Raw genomic sequence first — 15,929 nt, 5'->3', positions numbered from 1 at the left:
TGCTAGTGATTCCCCTAGGGCAGAGAAGTGGCCTCAGCAAAGGAAATGGTCCTGCGAGGACTGTCCCTCTAAGTGCCACTGCAGCAATGGGCATTTGTGTCGATGTGAACCGGCAGGAACAGGCGCTGGCTGGGAGCGAGGTGCAGGCTGCAGGGCACCATCACTCTCCCGTGGCTCGCTGTCGAGTGGGGTTCCGGCCCCCCCGCTTTCCTCCCCAGCAGCAGCCCACGAGGGTGCGAGCCCACGAGGCAGGGATTTCTGCGATTAGGCAACGCCGCCTCTGCCCTGGCGCCTGCTGCTGCTTCTTCCTCCCCACCCGCAGCCCCGCGCACCCACACGGTGACAGGCACCGGGCACGGCACTGCCATGGAGCCGAGCGCACTCGAGCCCCTCATCCGAAGGACGGGCTCCTCGTACTGGACCTTTCCCGAGAACGCTGGCAGGAGAATCGACAGGGAATACCTGCAGTAAGGGCCGGGCTGGGCCGTGGGGCTGCCTGCGGGGTGGGCTGTGCCCCCCATCCCGAGAGCACTGGGCTGGGGGGAGCTGGTGGAAAAGCTGCTTCATGCTGCTGTTATTGATGAGTTGCCTTGAGATAGGGTCTCATCCTGCCTGGGGTGTGCAGTGCTGGATGAGCCTGTCTGAGAGCTGTGGCTGCGCGTGCTTTTGGGCCATCCGACTCTCATGGGGACTTGTTCCCGATGGGGGTCTTGAAAAGAGCCCCCTCCCTGCTGCACTGGGACGAGCCGGCTGCTGCCTGGCTCCAGCTTCTGCTTTTCTCGGTCTACTGAACCCTCTGAAAGCTGCCTGGTGCAGAGCAGAACATCGGCAGTGCGCAGGGTACGGGCTCTTGCTCCCCACTCGCAGGAGCCCCCAGCCTGGTGCTGCGCAGGACCATTTCCCAGGAAACCACACGGGTGTCACGAGAGTCTCGGCCAAGGCTGGGGAAGCTGCAAGGCAGAGTTAAACTCTGGTGGGTGCGATAAGGGCACCCGTCCTTCCTGCTGTCCCTCCCTCAGGAGCCTCCACAACAAGCGTCTCTACCTGGCTGTGTTTGCCGCTGTTCTGGGGAACTTCAGCTTCGGCTTTGCCCTGGTTTACCCCTCACCTGTCATCCCTGCCCTGGAGGCTCACCCCAGCCCCGCGCTGAGGCTGGACCAGAACACAGCATCCTGGTTCGGGGTAAGGAGTGGGGCTGTCCCTGCTACGGAGGGAGGCAAAGCCGGGGGAGCCCAGACCCACCGGGCCCCCTCTCTGTGTTCCCCGCAGTCAGTGTTCATGCTGGGGGCGGCGGCAGGGGGGCTCAGCACCATGCTCCTCAACGACCGCCTGGGCCGCAAACTGAGCATCATGTTCTCGGCACTGCCCTCCGCCGCGGGGTACGCGCTGATGGCGGCCGCCCAGGGAACCGGGATGCTGCTGCTGGGCCGCGTGCTCACAGGCTACGCCGGCGGCGTGACGTCCGCCTCCATCCCGGTAACGTGCCACCGGAGGGAGCTTGCCGGGGGGGCACGGCAGGAGGCGGGGCTGCAGCTGAGCCGGGGACATCCCGCTGCCTCCTGAAGGCAGGAGCAGATGCGCTGGGAAGTCCCAAGCTGCTGGACTTTCTTTGCCTGCAGAAGAGGGAAGGCAAGTCCTCAGCTCCTCCTAGCAGCGGTTCCCTCAGCATCTACCAAACGTTGAGCTGATGTCCCACGCAGAGGGGAAGGCGAGCGTTGAGCAACCCTGCGGCACGACTTCCCAGTAAAGGGAGTCCGAGCGTGCTGCTGGAGCGCTTCTCCCATGCTGGGAGAGGGAGGAAACTGGCGGTGCCTGCAAGGCTCCTGGTGCTGGACGGGCCAGGTTCCCACCCCTAGAGGCCAGCTTCCAGCAATTTGGGTTCCCCTCGGCCGCAGTGGACCACTGCGAGGTGACGGAGTTCAGGCTTTGGTGGCGACAGCCATGTTTTGGAGCTCTGTTAAGCGGGTGTTGTCCTGCTCCAGGTGTACATCTCGGAGATCTCCCATCCCGGGGTCAGAGGCACGCTGGGCGCTTGTCCTCAGATGATGGCAGTGCTGGGCTCCCTCGTCCTGTATGCGCTGGGCAAGTATCTCAGTGTTCAGAGGGCAGGAAACCCTCCATGGGACCTTGGGGGAGGGGAGTTCAGTTTAAACTTTGCCAGCAAGTTGATTAATTCCTTTCTCTCACAGCCACCAACCCAGGTGCGCAAAGGGGGCCTGGACAGGATCACCCCTGTGTGACTTGCACTGGGGGGGGGTGTGTGTGTGCCCAGAGGGACAAACCCATAACCTGCATGGACCCGTGGCCATTACCACACCTACAGACCCAGGTCCTGCCAAGGTTTTGCCTGGGCTGAAAAGCAGCGTAGGATGAACTGTGTGTACACCTCCTGCGAGCATGTGCCCTGGTTGCTGCAGGATCTTGCTGGATATCTAAGATTCAGGGAGCTTGCTGGAATTTCCCTGTATCGTCAGCTGAAAATGCTTCTTTTCTAGGAGAAAAATATGTGCAATAACCCAATGTTTTCCCCCGCTGGATTAATTAAATTGTGGGATTGCCTAGGTGGAGGCACCAGGACACCCTTCCCCATGTGCCTTCTCCTGACTGTGCTGCTCCGGCAGGGCTGGTGCTGGACTGGCGCTCGCTGGCTGTCACTGGGGAGGTGCCCGTGCTTGCGATGAGCGTCCTGCTCTGCTTCATGCCCAACTCGCCCCGGTTCCTGCTCTCCCAGGGGAAGGAGGATGAGGCGTTGGGGTCGCTGTGCTGGCTGCGGGGCAAGGACACGGACTACACACGGGAGTATGAGCAAATCAAGGACAGCGTGAGGAAGCAGGTGAGGATGTTCACCTCCAGCATGGGGGGGATGTTACCTGGAAGCCACACAATCCAACCTCCTTTAAGCAAGTCCTGAGCCATCTTCTGGGAGCCACGGTGGTGCCCAGAGGGAGTCACACTTTGGTTTCCTGGCTTTGTCCCTTCCAGAGCCAGCGTGTTTCCTGTGCTGAGATCAAGGACCCCTTCCTTTACAAGCCCATCCTGATCGCAGGGGGGATGAGGTTCCTGCAGCAGCTCTCGGGTGTCACTTGCATCCTTGTGTACCTGCAGTCAATATTCAAGAAGACTTCCGTCATTCTGGTGAGCCCTGGGGCTGGGCTCGTGCTCCCACTGCCCTGACTTCAGCGCCAGCTGCCCAATGCTCCAAGTCCCCTGCAGCCCCACAACCCCAACTTTGGAGCATTTTTTAAAGCACTTGGTTAGCAGCAGTAGCCAGTGAGGATGCGTGAGGCTGGGGAGCTGGACTGGCCCCACTGCTTCCCCACTCTTCTCTGAGCTTCAGATTTTCTGGTCTCTTACTATAGGAGAACAGCTTTGACAAAGTCATCACCCAGAGTCAAGGCAACACATGTAGGAACCTGCTCTTTCCCCAGCTCCCCCACCTCAGCTTCCCCACTTCTTTTGCCATTGCAGAAACCAGAGTATGATGCAGCTCTTGTTGGCTTGGTACGTCTGTTCTCAGTGGCAATCGCTGCTGTGTCAATGGATAAAGCTGGGAGGAAGATTCTTCTTTTTGTATCAGGTACGTCTCGTGTACTGTTGTGCAAGAGAAGCTCTTACTGAAGGACTTGCAGGAGCTCTGCAAACATGCAGGAGTGGAAACTCCTCCTATGCTCAGCCATACAAAACTGGGGCAGGGAGTGGGGAGGTCTCTTTCCTTTGGTGGTGACTCAGCTCCTAAGCAGAGGCGTTCCCAGATCAGTCATTGGCATAGAGGGGATCACTCACCCATCAGTCCCACTGTGCTGTTGCATCTCTCCACAGCTGGTGTCATGTTGGTCTCAAACCTGACCATGGGGCTGTACATCCACTTTGTGCCAGCTTCTCAGAATGGCACCATTGCCAACAAGACCCTCATGAGCTCTGCCAACCCTTTTGCTGAGCCGACAAACTACATCACCCTCATCCCCCTTCTGGCAACCATGTTCTTCATAATGGGTAGGTACAGAGAGTGAGAGAGCCTAGGACTCACAGGCTGAGTGCCAGGCTGGTGGGACTCCTCTTACCCAGTCAGGGTGATATGGAGCAAAGAGATTGGGCTCGGAGATGGAAGGGAGGCAGTTATCCCTGGAAGACCAAGAGAGACAGCATCTGAAGTCAGAGGGCTGACAGAGCATGAATGGGCAGGAATAAAGACTGATGGGCCCCAGGGCAGGATTGCACAAGGCTCTTCAGCACCCCTCAGCAGGCTTCAAATCTTCAACAACCTCCCTTTACCCCTCCTCCCTGCAGGTTATGCCATGGGCTGGGGCCCCATTACTTGGCTGCTCATGTCGGAGATCCTCCCTCTGAAAGCCCGTGGGGTGGCCTCAGGCCTCTGTGTTGTCGTGAGCTGGTTGACAGCCTTTGCCCTGACCCAGTCCTTCCTCTTGGCCGTGGTGGGTATTGCCCTGAGAGGGGGTTCTGCAGCCCCTCCTGACACCTTATGCACCAGCTCACATCTTCTGTCCCACTTTCTAGAACACCTTTGGCCTCGAGGTGCCATTCCTGTTCTTCGCTGTCATCTGTGCCGGGAACATCTTATTCACAGGCTGCTGCGTTCCAGAAACCAAAGGCAGGTCCCTGGAACAGATCGAGGCCTTCTTCAGGACTGGCCGGAGGTCGTTCATGAGGTAGGAACTGCCATGTGCCAACTGTGCCAAGCTACCAGTCCAGTCCACATGCTCAAGGGCGGCAAAGAAAACTGTTACACTGATGGAGGTAGAGGCTGGAGCTTTCCGTGAAGGCAATAGGAGAAGAATGGGCAGCAATGATCATCTCGCTTTGGATGTAGAAGTTGCCAGCTGGAACTTTACCTTCTCTTCCTATTATTCAACACTACCTGTTGCACTCTGGGCAACAGGTCAACCCAAGGTATGGGACCAGGTAACCAGCACCGGGCTAGAGATAAAGATGTCCTGGGAAATCAAACGTGTGCTGTGGACAAAAAAACCGCGGAAGTGCTTTGTGCAGCAGCCACCAAAGCAGCCCGAGAGCCCGAGGGTTTGGCTGGAACACAGTTAGCAGCTGTAGCTGTTCTGGCAAAAGTTCATCATGTAGCTGCAAGAATAAAATGGTTTTGCCTCCAACTGTGCGATGTTGCCTTGATTTGCAAAGAAGGGAGCTGCAGGTGGGTGGGATGGGAGAGGCAGATGAGGACTGTGACAAGGGAACCACAACAGCCTGCAGCTTCCCAGATGACTCTCTTGTACTTAAGGACTGTGGAAGAGGCAGAGACAGATATTTTGTATTAAAAGCTGCCACGTTTTATTGCTCTAAAAACACGCATTACACTAGGAGCCTAAAAACAAGACCAAATACAGTTCACAAAGAAAGATCCAAGACAAAACAAAGAACAGGAACAGACACACATTCAGCTGTAGTGCAAGTGATTCACTGTAGGAAAGACATGGTGGGTTCGGACAATACTTTGTACTGGGGTGGGTGCTTCCCACCACAGGGTTTTACTCATCCATAAAGAAAGGTGAATGTGCCTCCATCACAGTTGTGTGTGAAGCCTCCACCTCTATCACTTTAAGATTTCAACTGCATAGTTAGTAGCAAATTGTCTTAACCCTTTTTCCTGTGTGTCCTGCAGGACTAAGGACATAATAATTTATTTAGAGCCTAACCCCAGGTAAAACACAGCTGCAGGAGGTGGTTATGGAAGGAACAAATGGCCTTGGTGAATATCACATACAACTTCTCCCAAAAGGGCAGAACAAAGGCTGAACTAGGAGATGATTTGCCCAAGCATTTGTCCAACCTCCTGAAATGCACTTGGCACCCAGAGAGTTGGTGGAGATGCTTGTGTCCTCCCACTCCCAGAACATTCAGCCCACTGTGTCAAGGAAGCACAGGGTAACAGCATGTATTTGACCCAGATCTCAAGATATACTAGCTACTATTTAGAAGCCCTACAGCAGATGACAGAAATCCCTGAAGATATGCTTTATCAGAGCATTGATTTAAAGCAGCCTAGGAGAGAGGAACAGATGGGCCAACATCAAACCCACAAAGAAAATTCAGCATTAGACCCAACCTTTGCTGCTGAGACCGGTTTCCAGAAAGTTCAGTCCTGGCTGGAATATGTTTCTAACCATGGTCTGGTTATGAGAGGTCTGAAGAGCCTCTGCTTTCCACTGACCTTCTGAAGATCAGGATCTATGGTAGCCCTGTGCTGAAGTGTCCTCTTGCTCACACTGCTATGGACCAGGTCTTGATATCTTCACTTCAATGAAACCCTTCCCTGAAGACAGTGGATGTTTTTTTCCCTAAGTTAAAAAAATGACAAAGATTAATTGAGCTTCCCAGGGCTTGGCCTAAGGAGGAAGTGCCCAAATATGAAATGAGGTTGGACTCTTCATGTTCTGTGAGAACCTCATCGGAGAAGTATTTTCTGAGTGACTCCTTTCTTCAGTATAGAAAGTCTGAGCAGTTTTGCTACGGTTTTTAGGGTCTGAGAAATCACAGTGGCTCTTTCCAGAGGTAGAATAGTCTTTTTATTCACTGCACACACAGAGAATCAATTTGTGTTACAAAATCAGCTCCTGCCCAGAGCAGTGAGGTCCTGGTACGCAGCAGAAGGTGAGCTTCTACTCTTCAGGCCCAACAGACAGCCCCAGGGAATAGTGGAGTTAACATGCACGAGTGCTGTCAACTTCATGACTGAATGGGACATGGAAGAGTTGCAGCTGTATAAATGTACCCGGGTAAGAAGTGCACAGCTCATGGTGAACGGTGTAACAGTCCACTGCCAAGTGCACATGTGCTGCCAGTGTCTTTCCACACTTGGTATCAACAACTCACTATGGTCAATGCATCACCCGCTCTTGAGTTCTCAAGTAACAAAACTTCTGCCCCATCATACCCCAGAGGCCTTTCCAAGACTTGGCAAGCAGAAACTCTTCCATAGAGACCCTGTGGACTAGCCACCCATTAGCCTGGATGCCATCAGCAAGGATTGGGTTGAGCCTGTAAAATCTATCTCTAGAGCAGGCTTTTAACTTCATTTATCCTTACACAGCTCCAAGCACCCCAATGGTGCCTCTAAACAAAATTAATAACCACCATGCACTGTGAATAGGCATATAACTACTGCGATGCTACTACTCTAAAGGTCCTTTCTATCTCCACAAAAAATGTGCTGTCCACACAGAGGTCAGACGATCCACTAACTGTCACAACAACTCTTCAGTTCTCAAAAGCCCTCCAAGTGACCTGGAGCAGCACCTGCCTGCAACAGGGACTGCTGCTGGTCTGCCGCATGAGGACAATCAGATGAAGCCAGCAAGGGTCCTACAAACTCTGCTGTTCATCGCAACAGATGGAGACGAGGCTGCAAATGTTTCTCTATCACCTCTGCTTTGCTTTTCACCTCCTGTCACTAAAGCTACTGTGGAACTACTCACAGAGCAAAGCAGTCACTACCAAAGACATGCTCTTAGCTACATGCATCAGTATGCAACATTCCTCTACTAAGCACTACTTAAGTCCCCAAACCCCCCTGATGTAACAGCAGATGTCCTGTTTGCTAGGCAGGACTCAGCACTCAAACCAGCCGGTAAAGGTTCTGCACAGGGACACCTCTGGCTCCAAGAGCAGGGAGGCTGCTACCACTAAGGTACCCCATGGGCTGCCGTGTATTCCCCCTGCAGCACCCCACTGCTGCAGGCAGCATGACCCAGGCAGGAGGCTGTGTTCCCTGACAGTGTATATGTATTGCGTGCAGCAGCAGGGATCAGCCCAGAACTTGGGGCTCTGAAATGGCACAGCTTTCATTGAAACAAGCTGCATCTACCCTAGCGGTGCCTACTCTGCATCCCAGACAAGCTGGTGCCAGAACTATGGTTCAGAGGCTGGCGGGAAAGGGGCTTAGCACAAAGTGGTTACCCAGCATCCAGCCGCAGGGGTCCACATGTGTAAATAAACCCAAGCCATGTTCCTGACTGGTGTAAATCCTCACACCTCCCTGAACTCCAAGGAAGTAACAAGAGCTATCATTAGCTGGCAGCTTAGCCCGGCAATCTCCAGGGACAGCTTTGCTCCCGCTGCAATGCACAGGCTACTTCCATACTCAGCCACCTCTCCAGGCCCTGCCGGGGATGTGCCAGTGTCCCCCTGATGTGAACACACACCATACCTAGAGGAAGGACATGTAATATGGATACTTTTCAACACGACACTGCTCTGAAGCTGCAGAGTGGTTGGTGGACAGACCCATCCAACAGACAGCAGTCAGCCTCCAATAGCATTTCCTTGATCACAGCACAACCCCACTGCTATCCCAGGGATTCCAATGGGACCACAGAGTACTCGTGGCAGAGGGAGCTCTGCTCCCAGGGCAGAGGATGAAGAACAGGCTGCAGTCTCCACCGCCACTGCTCACCATAGCTGCTACCTGCCACGGCTGTCAAGCGAGAATCAACCTCCAGCCCAGCAGTTACTGCCCAGTGTTCCTCCCTTCTCTCTCCCAGGAGAGGGGGAAACCAAACTCTGTCAAGCCAGTGGCCCAGAAGCAAACAAAGGGGCCAAAAGACAACACACTTTTCAGAAATGTGAGAAATGCTCCGAAGGCTGAAATAGGATTCTACAGTTACAGCATCCCAGCCACAGCCCTGGCTCAGAGGGTTCAGAGATCCCCCGCAGCGGGATGAGACAGTCCTTTGAAGGACAGGAAACAGAGCACTCCTTCCTCCCAGGTCCAAAGAAAATGAACCTCAGCAAAATACTTAAATAAACAGAACTAAATTATTCCCCCTTTTCCTAATTACAACAAAAAGCAATCACGTGAAAAAAAAAAAACCCTGCACAGAAGAAACCGTAACAAGAAGAGGGGGATCTGAGCTTTGTGAGCAGTTTGTTCTGCATGTTACAAAGCAAACAGAAAACAGGATGTGAAAAGCACTGATGGAGCCTGGAATAAAGAAGCAAGACATCCCAGCTATCTAAACTGAAATGGTGCAGACTTTGTGCTTGCAAAGGAAGGGTATGCTACCTTCCCATACAAAACCAGCACATGATTGATACAGAAAGAACATGAGCCCAAAGCAAAGACAATACCAAACAGAAGCAAAAAGCAGGTCCCTTGTGGGGAAGGATGGGTCACAGGAGCAGGAGAAGAGAGTGAGAGATAATGGAGCAGAGTCCCAGGCTCACAAGAGAAGGATGCTCCTTAACACCGACAGAAAACCCCTCTTGGCTCAAGCAGTCATACCCTTTCCCAGCTGAGGTAAAACAAACCTTATTTACCTTCTTCCACAGGAAAAGAGTGAAGCTTAAGAAAAGCACCCTTATTAAGACAAAGTAATTAATTGGTGTAATTCAAGTAAATTGCAATATGTGCCTGCAACTCTACGTAGAGGAAGCAGGGACTGCACTTTGTAGGTACCAGGATCTGCCCTAGCAACTCTGGCAGCTCCTCTGCAGAGATGGTTCTGGTCTTTGCATGGTTTTTTGCTGAATGTCCTTTCCCATGCCTGCCCTAACTGGACCATACTCAGTGGAAGAAGACCAAGCTTAAGCATCACCGTGCATTGCCAAACCCTGGGTTCATGTGTTATACCTGGGAAGGGCCACACCAGCGAGTGCATGCAGTGGCAGGTCACCCCTGCCATGAGGCCAGCAGCTCCCTGACTTCCATGAGACCAGTGCAGGCAAGGAGTTGGTATGTCAGCTCTGTCCCTCCCCACCCCATGCAGAGAGCAGCTTCAAAAGGAGCTCTGCATCTTCCGCTTGCTTGTAGGCATCACTCCAAAGAAAGGCTACCTGTTCAAGCTGGTAACAGCACTCAAAAGCCAACGCCTCTGCAGAAAAGAAGAAACACCACCACCACCACCACCACCCCAAAAGACAAACAACAAACCACAAAAACCTAAAGAATAGGGGACTGTGAGATATCTGGCTGAGGAGGAGAAAGGGGCCAACACACTGAAGTCTAGATGCTGGTATGAGAAGAGGGCACAGCTTGCCCCAGCCCCTGAGATTTCCAGTCACTGCAGTGTCCAGGAAAATCATTGTGTAGCAGAGAGGGGAGTGGACAGAGGAAAAGGCAGTGGATTTCCACAGCTTCACCATCTCAGTGTCCAGGAGAGGTAACCCTGAGCTCATGTGCTTCAGAGACCCTGTCCCTCCAGGGTCCCTGTGAGCTTCTCTTCATCCATCTGCTTCTGCTGCTGGTGGATCCGAGCGTAGGAAATAGCATCTCCCCTGCAGAGAGAAGGAACAGTGGGTCTCTGTGCTCCAGGTGCCCACCACGTACACAGGTGCACAGGTACAGCACCCACCAGGCAGGTCTCACAACTGGAGCCTGGATCTCTCTGTGCTGAGGGATGCTGGGAGTGAAATGAGACTTGCTGGCCCTCTCCAATCCCACCAAAGTGGGTCACTGCCCCCAGAGCTGGGCCCATCCACCCAACCGCTGCACAAAGACAGCTGGGACCCACAGGGCAAGCCAGACTGAGCTTCCAAGGAAAGGTTCAGAGCTTCAGCAAACCCTAGGGCCTTCCTCGCCAGGCCTTGGAGATGATGGCAGGGAAATGTTCTCTGGCACCATTTACACCTGAAAGCATGGTTAGTACAAGAGGAAAGCATAGCCTTAGCAAGGCAGATGGGGTGAGGGCTGGAGGTCCACCTTCCCCTCCCCTCCACAAGCAGACAGTGCTCTCTTACTTCTTGCCGAGCGCCGACAGGCCATAAAGCACCCCAGTGGCAAACGCAATAGCATTTCCAAAGAGCGTGGTGAGTGTCAGGCTGAGCATGACAGGGAACACAGCCATCCTGCAAGACAGAGCAGCCCTCAAAGCCAGGCTCCACACCCCGCAGGATGTAGGGATGCTCATGCATTCTGGCATCCCATAGGCATCCCAAGGTGGTTCCCGGGATGACTTCAGCACCACAACGCACCCCAGGAGCATCCTCACCCGCAGTAGAAAGCAGCTTTCTGCCAGGGCCGCAGCTTGTCTGCCCTTGCAGAGACGGCGTTTGCAAACTCGATAAACTGGCAGCAGAAGGGGGCTTCACACAGGAACAGGATGAAGGCGTTGAGCCTCCAGACAGAGCAAACCAGAGTTAATCCTGCCCACATGGCCCAGAAGAGGGTCAACAGTGCCCCCACCCCCAAAGACCAGCCACTGCCAGCAGAAGGGAATGGCAGGGCTGGACTGCTCTGCGCTCTCCCCACACTTTGATAATTCCCAAACCGTTCAGCCCCAGACATACTCTGGATAAGGGTATCCCAGTGTTTACCTAAAAAGGGGTAAAGAAAGCAAAAGAACTCATGCCCACTGCCCCAGCAGACACCTCTGCCCCAGCAGACACCTCTGCCCCTTGCTCCATTAACGAACCAACCTCCGCCCCGGTGGAAAAGAAAAAAGCAACTCTGCTCACATCATCCACACGCCAGCCGCGATGTTCAGTGGGTTGATGGTGACACAGTTCCAGAGACCAGCGAAGGCACAGGCTGGAAAGCAAAGCGGTTTCAGTGACTAAAAAGACCAACCCTGTGTGCCCACGGGGACAGCGAGGCCAGAGCCAGCAGGCAGGGCTGGCTGCTCCTCCCAGCTTTGCCCACCCCAGACCTTGCAAACACACCAGCGTGATGCTGCTCTCCTGCATCTGGGCATGTTTTGCAAAGCAGGCGCTGCTCAGAAGAGCCCTTGCCTTGGCTGGCACCTCCAGGCACTGTACAGACCAGCACAGCAGGCTGGGTGAAAAAGTCTGATGGCCTGAACAGGAGCCCAGGATGCAGGGGAGAGGTTTTCATCCTGGCTTCTCCAGCCAGGTATCCTTTTGCTTCAAGTGCTGGATCTTTTAGCACAACACTTGCACAACTTTTTCACTTGCGGAGAACAGAGCATTCGCTTTTGCATGGAGTCACATACACAGCACCTTGGGTTTTATTTGCTGAGGAATTACTGCTTTGTGCTGGAAAGAACCAGTAGGTCCCAGCAGGCACCCATCTTCAAGCAGCACAGGGGAAGTTCAGCAAAAACATGACTTGCAGCACCAAGGCACAAAGACAATAAATACAGCAGAGGTGAACCCAGCCTCTGCCACACGCTGCCACTGCTGCACAACTCCACTAGAGATGGGCAGAAAAGAGCCAAGTTTGTGTCCACTAATATAAATGGAAGTGGATAAAGCAGAGCCCAAAGTATACCCCACACTCCCGGCTCTGTCATGCAAGTTGAGGAGCGAGGCAGCAGGGCCCGTGCCAAAGCTGCTCGTTCCTTCCTGCCTCATGAAACTTGCAGAGCATCCCCAGCACTCGATACGCCTGTTCCCTGCTCTGACAACAGCAGGTCCTGCTGCTCACCGGGAACCCAGCCTGGGCAGGAGGCAGCAGCGCATGGCTGGGGCCACAGTGACCACCCTGCGCAACTCCAGCTACATTCCATAACCCTTAAATGCTGCTTGCAGACCATCAGCAGCACAATGGAGAGCAGCAGAGGCTATCTAAAGAATGAGACCAGCCTGGGTTTGGGTATTTCAGATGGCTGCTTCTGTTTTGCTAAGGGGATCCCTGAGCAGAGCTGCTGTGGGCAGTCCTGCCCCTCAAAAGCCTGGCTCAAGTTTGCAAGGTTTCTTTTCAGCAGTCACTGCTGAATCCTCAAAGTTCCCTTAACATAGATAAGTTCCTTATTTATCAGACTGGAAAACAGAACCACAGGGCTGCGACAGGAGCGATCTAAGGTCACCCCACAGGTAAGTGATCTCCTGGTTTTAGGAAGCAACCAGACAAAGGTATTTTTAAACAGCGGCCAACAGCCGCTGGTAACGGTTTGGTGACCTTTGGCCTTTTCTGTGGAGCAGTGAGTCCCACAGCAGCCTTGCACATCTTTGTCCCACCAGGACGGGGTTGGCTCCTGCCTCAGTAGCCAAAAGGGGATGGAGCTGCCAAGCCAGAGACAAAGCCTCGCAATGGATTTCAAATCCAGATAACTCTCAATGGCACGTAAGCTACAGGAGACAGACAGTTCTGCCATTTGTTCGGCTGCTGACCCATCTCAAATCCCTGAGGAAGCACAGATAACTGGGAGCTAAAATAGAGAAAGAAGAATGCTACCCCCCCCTCACACAAAGGCTCTATTCATTTCAAGCAGCTGGTCACTGTCCTCATCACAATCCTATTTTTGCTCCTAGAGCATTTCACAAAAGCCACAGACTCTCCTTGTCCTATTACAAACAGGAACACAAGGGACTTCGCCAAGGTCTCCAAGCCAGCATGTGCAAGAGCCAAGAACAGATCCTGAACCTTGTTTGTCTTGCTCCTGCTCTGGCCCTTGGACCCTTCTGGCTTAAGCAAGTTGTGTGCTGCAGGTGTTTGCATGTGGTAGACATCTCCCAGTCTCAACTCTGCTAGCAAAGTTTCTCTTCCTTTCTATAGGGAATTTTTCCTTCTGTAATAAATAATCCAGCCCTGGAGCAGGACCATGATCCAGTTGCTTAAAACCCTTCTAAATGGGTTCTGTTCTTTCATAGCAAGCTCTGAAAACAGCAGCAAACACCAGCCTTGCTGTTTTATTAGTCACCCTTTTTCCAAACCGTCCACCTTCAATGAGGTGAGGCTGGACAAGGAGCGTTTTGAAGAGAGTCATTACTTGCACAGGGGGTTGGAGGGTTGTCTCTTTCCAAAGTTCCCCATTTACCTGCTTGTAAGAGGAAATAATGCTGCCTCATTCTGTGCCTGACAAACCTCATGAAGGGAGACTGTCAGGGCTAAAGTGCAAACTGTCTGTCTGCCCAGATCATCAGTACTCCTATTGAGAGCCTGGCTCTTCTTTGACTCTACCAATGTCTTGCTAAAGCTGAACCCAGGACACCTAACCATGCAAAACCCTTAGCTTCCCTTTAAAAGCAAATCACGAGTTCTCAGGGATGTGAACAAAAGGTTGGGAAAACAATCCAAGTATAATCCAGCTGCTTTGAAACATGCAGACCGAGAAAAAAAGCCTTCAAAGACTGACACTTGTAAGGCACTTGTGTGCTGCTCCAGCACGAGGCGGGCAACGCCACCAACGCGACCCGACGGCATCCTCCATCCACACGCATTCCCTCAGCTCTGCATGGGCCAGAGACACCCAGAAAGCGCCGAGGCCGCGGCTGAAGCCCCAGGCCGTTGCACTAAACCCGCGCTGGGCCCTGCACTCCAGACGTGTCCCAGCTGGGCTCCTGGCCGCCAGCCGGGGCCGCGAGTGCGGGCCCCCGGCAGGGCACGGCAGGGCCGGCGCGTCCCACCCCGCAAGAGCAGCCCTACCAAATCCTTCCACACCTCCGGGATTTCAGCACCTCAGACATGAAACAGCGAGAGCAGCGCGAGCTTCCCCAGCCTCGCGCAAGGGCTGGACCAAGCCTGCCCAACTCCCCGGCAGGCTACCGGGTCCAGTGCAAAACTGCCCAGGGCTTGCGCAGTCAAGTCCTGAGGCAAGAGGCAGGGGCAGGGAAGAAGGGGGATCAGGCAAAACTCTATGGCTAAGGGAATAAATCAGGGCTGTCTGCGCTGGCTGGGAAACATTCTCAAAGTCGTAGACCTGAAGCAGAAGAAATTCTCCATCCTGCGCTCTGCAGGAGATCAGACTAAGTGGTCATAACAGTCCCTCCTGCTTTTAAGAGCCATTAATCTCTCCCCAGAACGCAGCAAACCAGCGCTACAGGACAGGCTGATCTCTGGCAAAGCCGCAAAGACTCTTTCCCTGGGAAAGTTTTTTTCAGCAGGTAATTCCAAGCGCAGCCAACTCACTTCACTGTCTGCTGTCTCCCTTCTTCTCTGTGTCCAACATTAAGCCCCTTAAAAACACACAACACAAACCAAGTCCATTTTTCACCGTCAAAAAAGCAAACACAGCCGGGCCATCAGCAACCTACAGCAGGAGCAGCAGGAGCCACGCTCCGACATTCCGGGCAGGAAAGCAAGCCGCAGGAACACGCACGCACCCACCAGCCGCACGGAACGAACCCAGTTCAGGGGCCGCTCCCCCAGCCCTGCCCGGCTCTGCCTGCGCAGAGCGCCAGGGCTCGGCTGCTGCTCCCGCCGGGGCCCGCGCAGGCCCTGGCGGGTCCGCAGCTCCCCGGACACCCGTGCCAGGGCCCGGGCTCCGCCGCCCCGGCGCGCACGAACCCAGCCCAGCCCCGCAGAGCCCCGCGGGCGCGGACACAACCCCGTGACCCCAGAAGGCCGCCTCACGGCGCAAGCGTGACCCTCGCCCGGGGCCGGGGATACTTACAGAGGCCCCCGGCGACCCCCGCCATCCTGCAGAGCCACCTGTACCACCAGGTCATGCCGTCGGCGGCGCAGGGAGCCCCTGCCTCAGCGGCTGCTGCCGGCACCCGCTCCTCCGGAGCGCTCATCGCACCCCGCGCCCGGCGGGTCAGGGGCAGCCCTCCCCGACCCCGCAGCGCAGGACGCCCCCCCCCGGGCCCTCTCCAGCCAGCCCCTAGCGCCAGCCCCTGCCCCGCTGCGCCTCTCCCCGCGCCCCCGTGCAGGGCCTGGCCCCGCGGCCCCCCGGGGCTGACAATGGAGGGTCTCTGCCTGCAGCAGCGATGCCAGCGGCCCGGGAGCTGCCTCCACGTCCGCTGCGTGTTGCATTGTGGGTCCCCCCCTCCAGCAGGCAGGGCCCTGATGTCACTTCATTGTAAAGGCTTGTGGGCAGAGCCCGTCGTGTGCGTGCTCATCCGCGGCCACGGACCCACAGCAGGGCCTGGGCCCCACTTTGTCCTGGGTCCCACCTGGACGCTGTTATCCAGGCCCGTAGCACCTCCGCAGGAGGAAGGGAAACATTCTGCCCTGAAGACAAGAGGTTAACATTCCCCTCAATCTGAAGGGAATCAGACTTTATCCCTAGAAAATGGGAGTAGTACTCGGCAAGCAAGAGATGTCCCAGTAGGCAACCTGTTGG

The 15,929-nt window shown here is 54.6% G+C and overlaps 2 protein-coding genes across 5 annotated transcripts; one reads left to right on the top strand and one right to left on the bottom strand.

Moving 5' to 3' along the window:
• The first annotated feature begins 273 nt into the window (after positions 1 to 273).
• On the top strand, positions 274 to 5,123 carry SLC2A6 (solute carrier family 2 member 6). The gene is made up of 10 exons (XM_065696143.1): positions 274 to 467; positions 1,020 to 1,182; positions 1,270 to 1,476; positions 1,983 to 2,082; positions 2,622 to 2,833; positions 2,983 to 3,135; positions 3,469 to 3,577; positions 3,820 to 3,993; positions 4,288 to 4,433; positions 4,516 to 5,123. The coding sequence occupies exons 1-10, from the start codon at positions 367 to 369 to the stop codon at positions 4,669 to 4,671; spliced, it is 1,521 nt and encodes a 506-aa protein (XP_065552215.1). The 5' UTR covers positions 274 to 366; the 3' UTR covers positions 4,672 to 5,123.
• A 1,390-nt stretch (positions 5,124 to 6,513) lies between these two features.
• On the bottom strand, positions 6,514 to 15,448 carry CACFD1 (calcium channel flower domain containing 1). Of its 4 annotated transcripts, none has more exons than XM_065696158.1 (5): positions 15,258 to 15,448; positions 11,422 to 11,494; positions 10,956 to 11,081; positions 10,705 to 10,812; positions 6,514 to 10,242 (listed from the first exon to the last, which is right to left on the bottom strand). In XM_065696158.1, exons 1-5 carry the CDS (start codon positions 15,379 to 15,381, stop codon positions 10,149 to 10,151), a joined length of 525 nt encoding a protein of 174 aa, XP_065552230.1. In that variant the 5' UTR covers positions 15,382 to 15,448; the 3' UTR covers positions 6,514 to 10,148. The 4 variants fall into 4 exon arrangements, with proteins under 4 accessions (XP_065552230.1, XP_065552232.1, XP_065552229.1 ...); XM_065696160.1 differs by lacking the exon at positions 15,258 to 15,448 and adding an exon at positions 13,683 to 14,767; XM_065696157.1 differs by lacking the exon at positions 15,258 to 15,448 and adding an exon at positions 11,626 to 13,675.
• Positions 15,449 to 15,929: the final 481 nt, after the last annotated feature.

The sequence above is a fragment of the Lathamus discolor genome, chromosome 15, assembly GCF_037157495.1.
Source record: "Lathamus discolor isolate bLatDis1 chromosome 15, bLatDis1.hap1, whole genome shotgun sequence".
NCBI classification, from domain to species: Eukaryota; Metazoa; Chordata; class Aves; order Psittaciformes; family Psittacidae; genus Lathamus; species Lathamus discolor.
The sequence above is the reverse complement of the archived record's forward strand: the minus strand, read 5'-3'. Positions and strand labels throughout refer to the sequence as shown.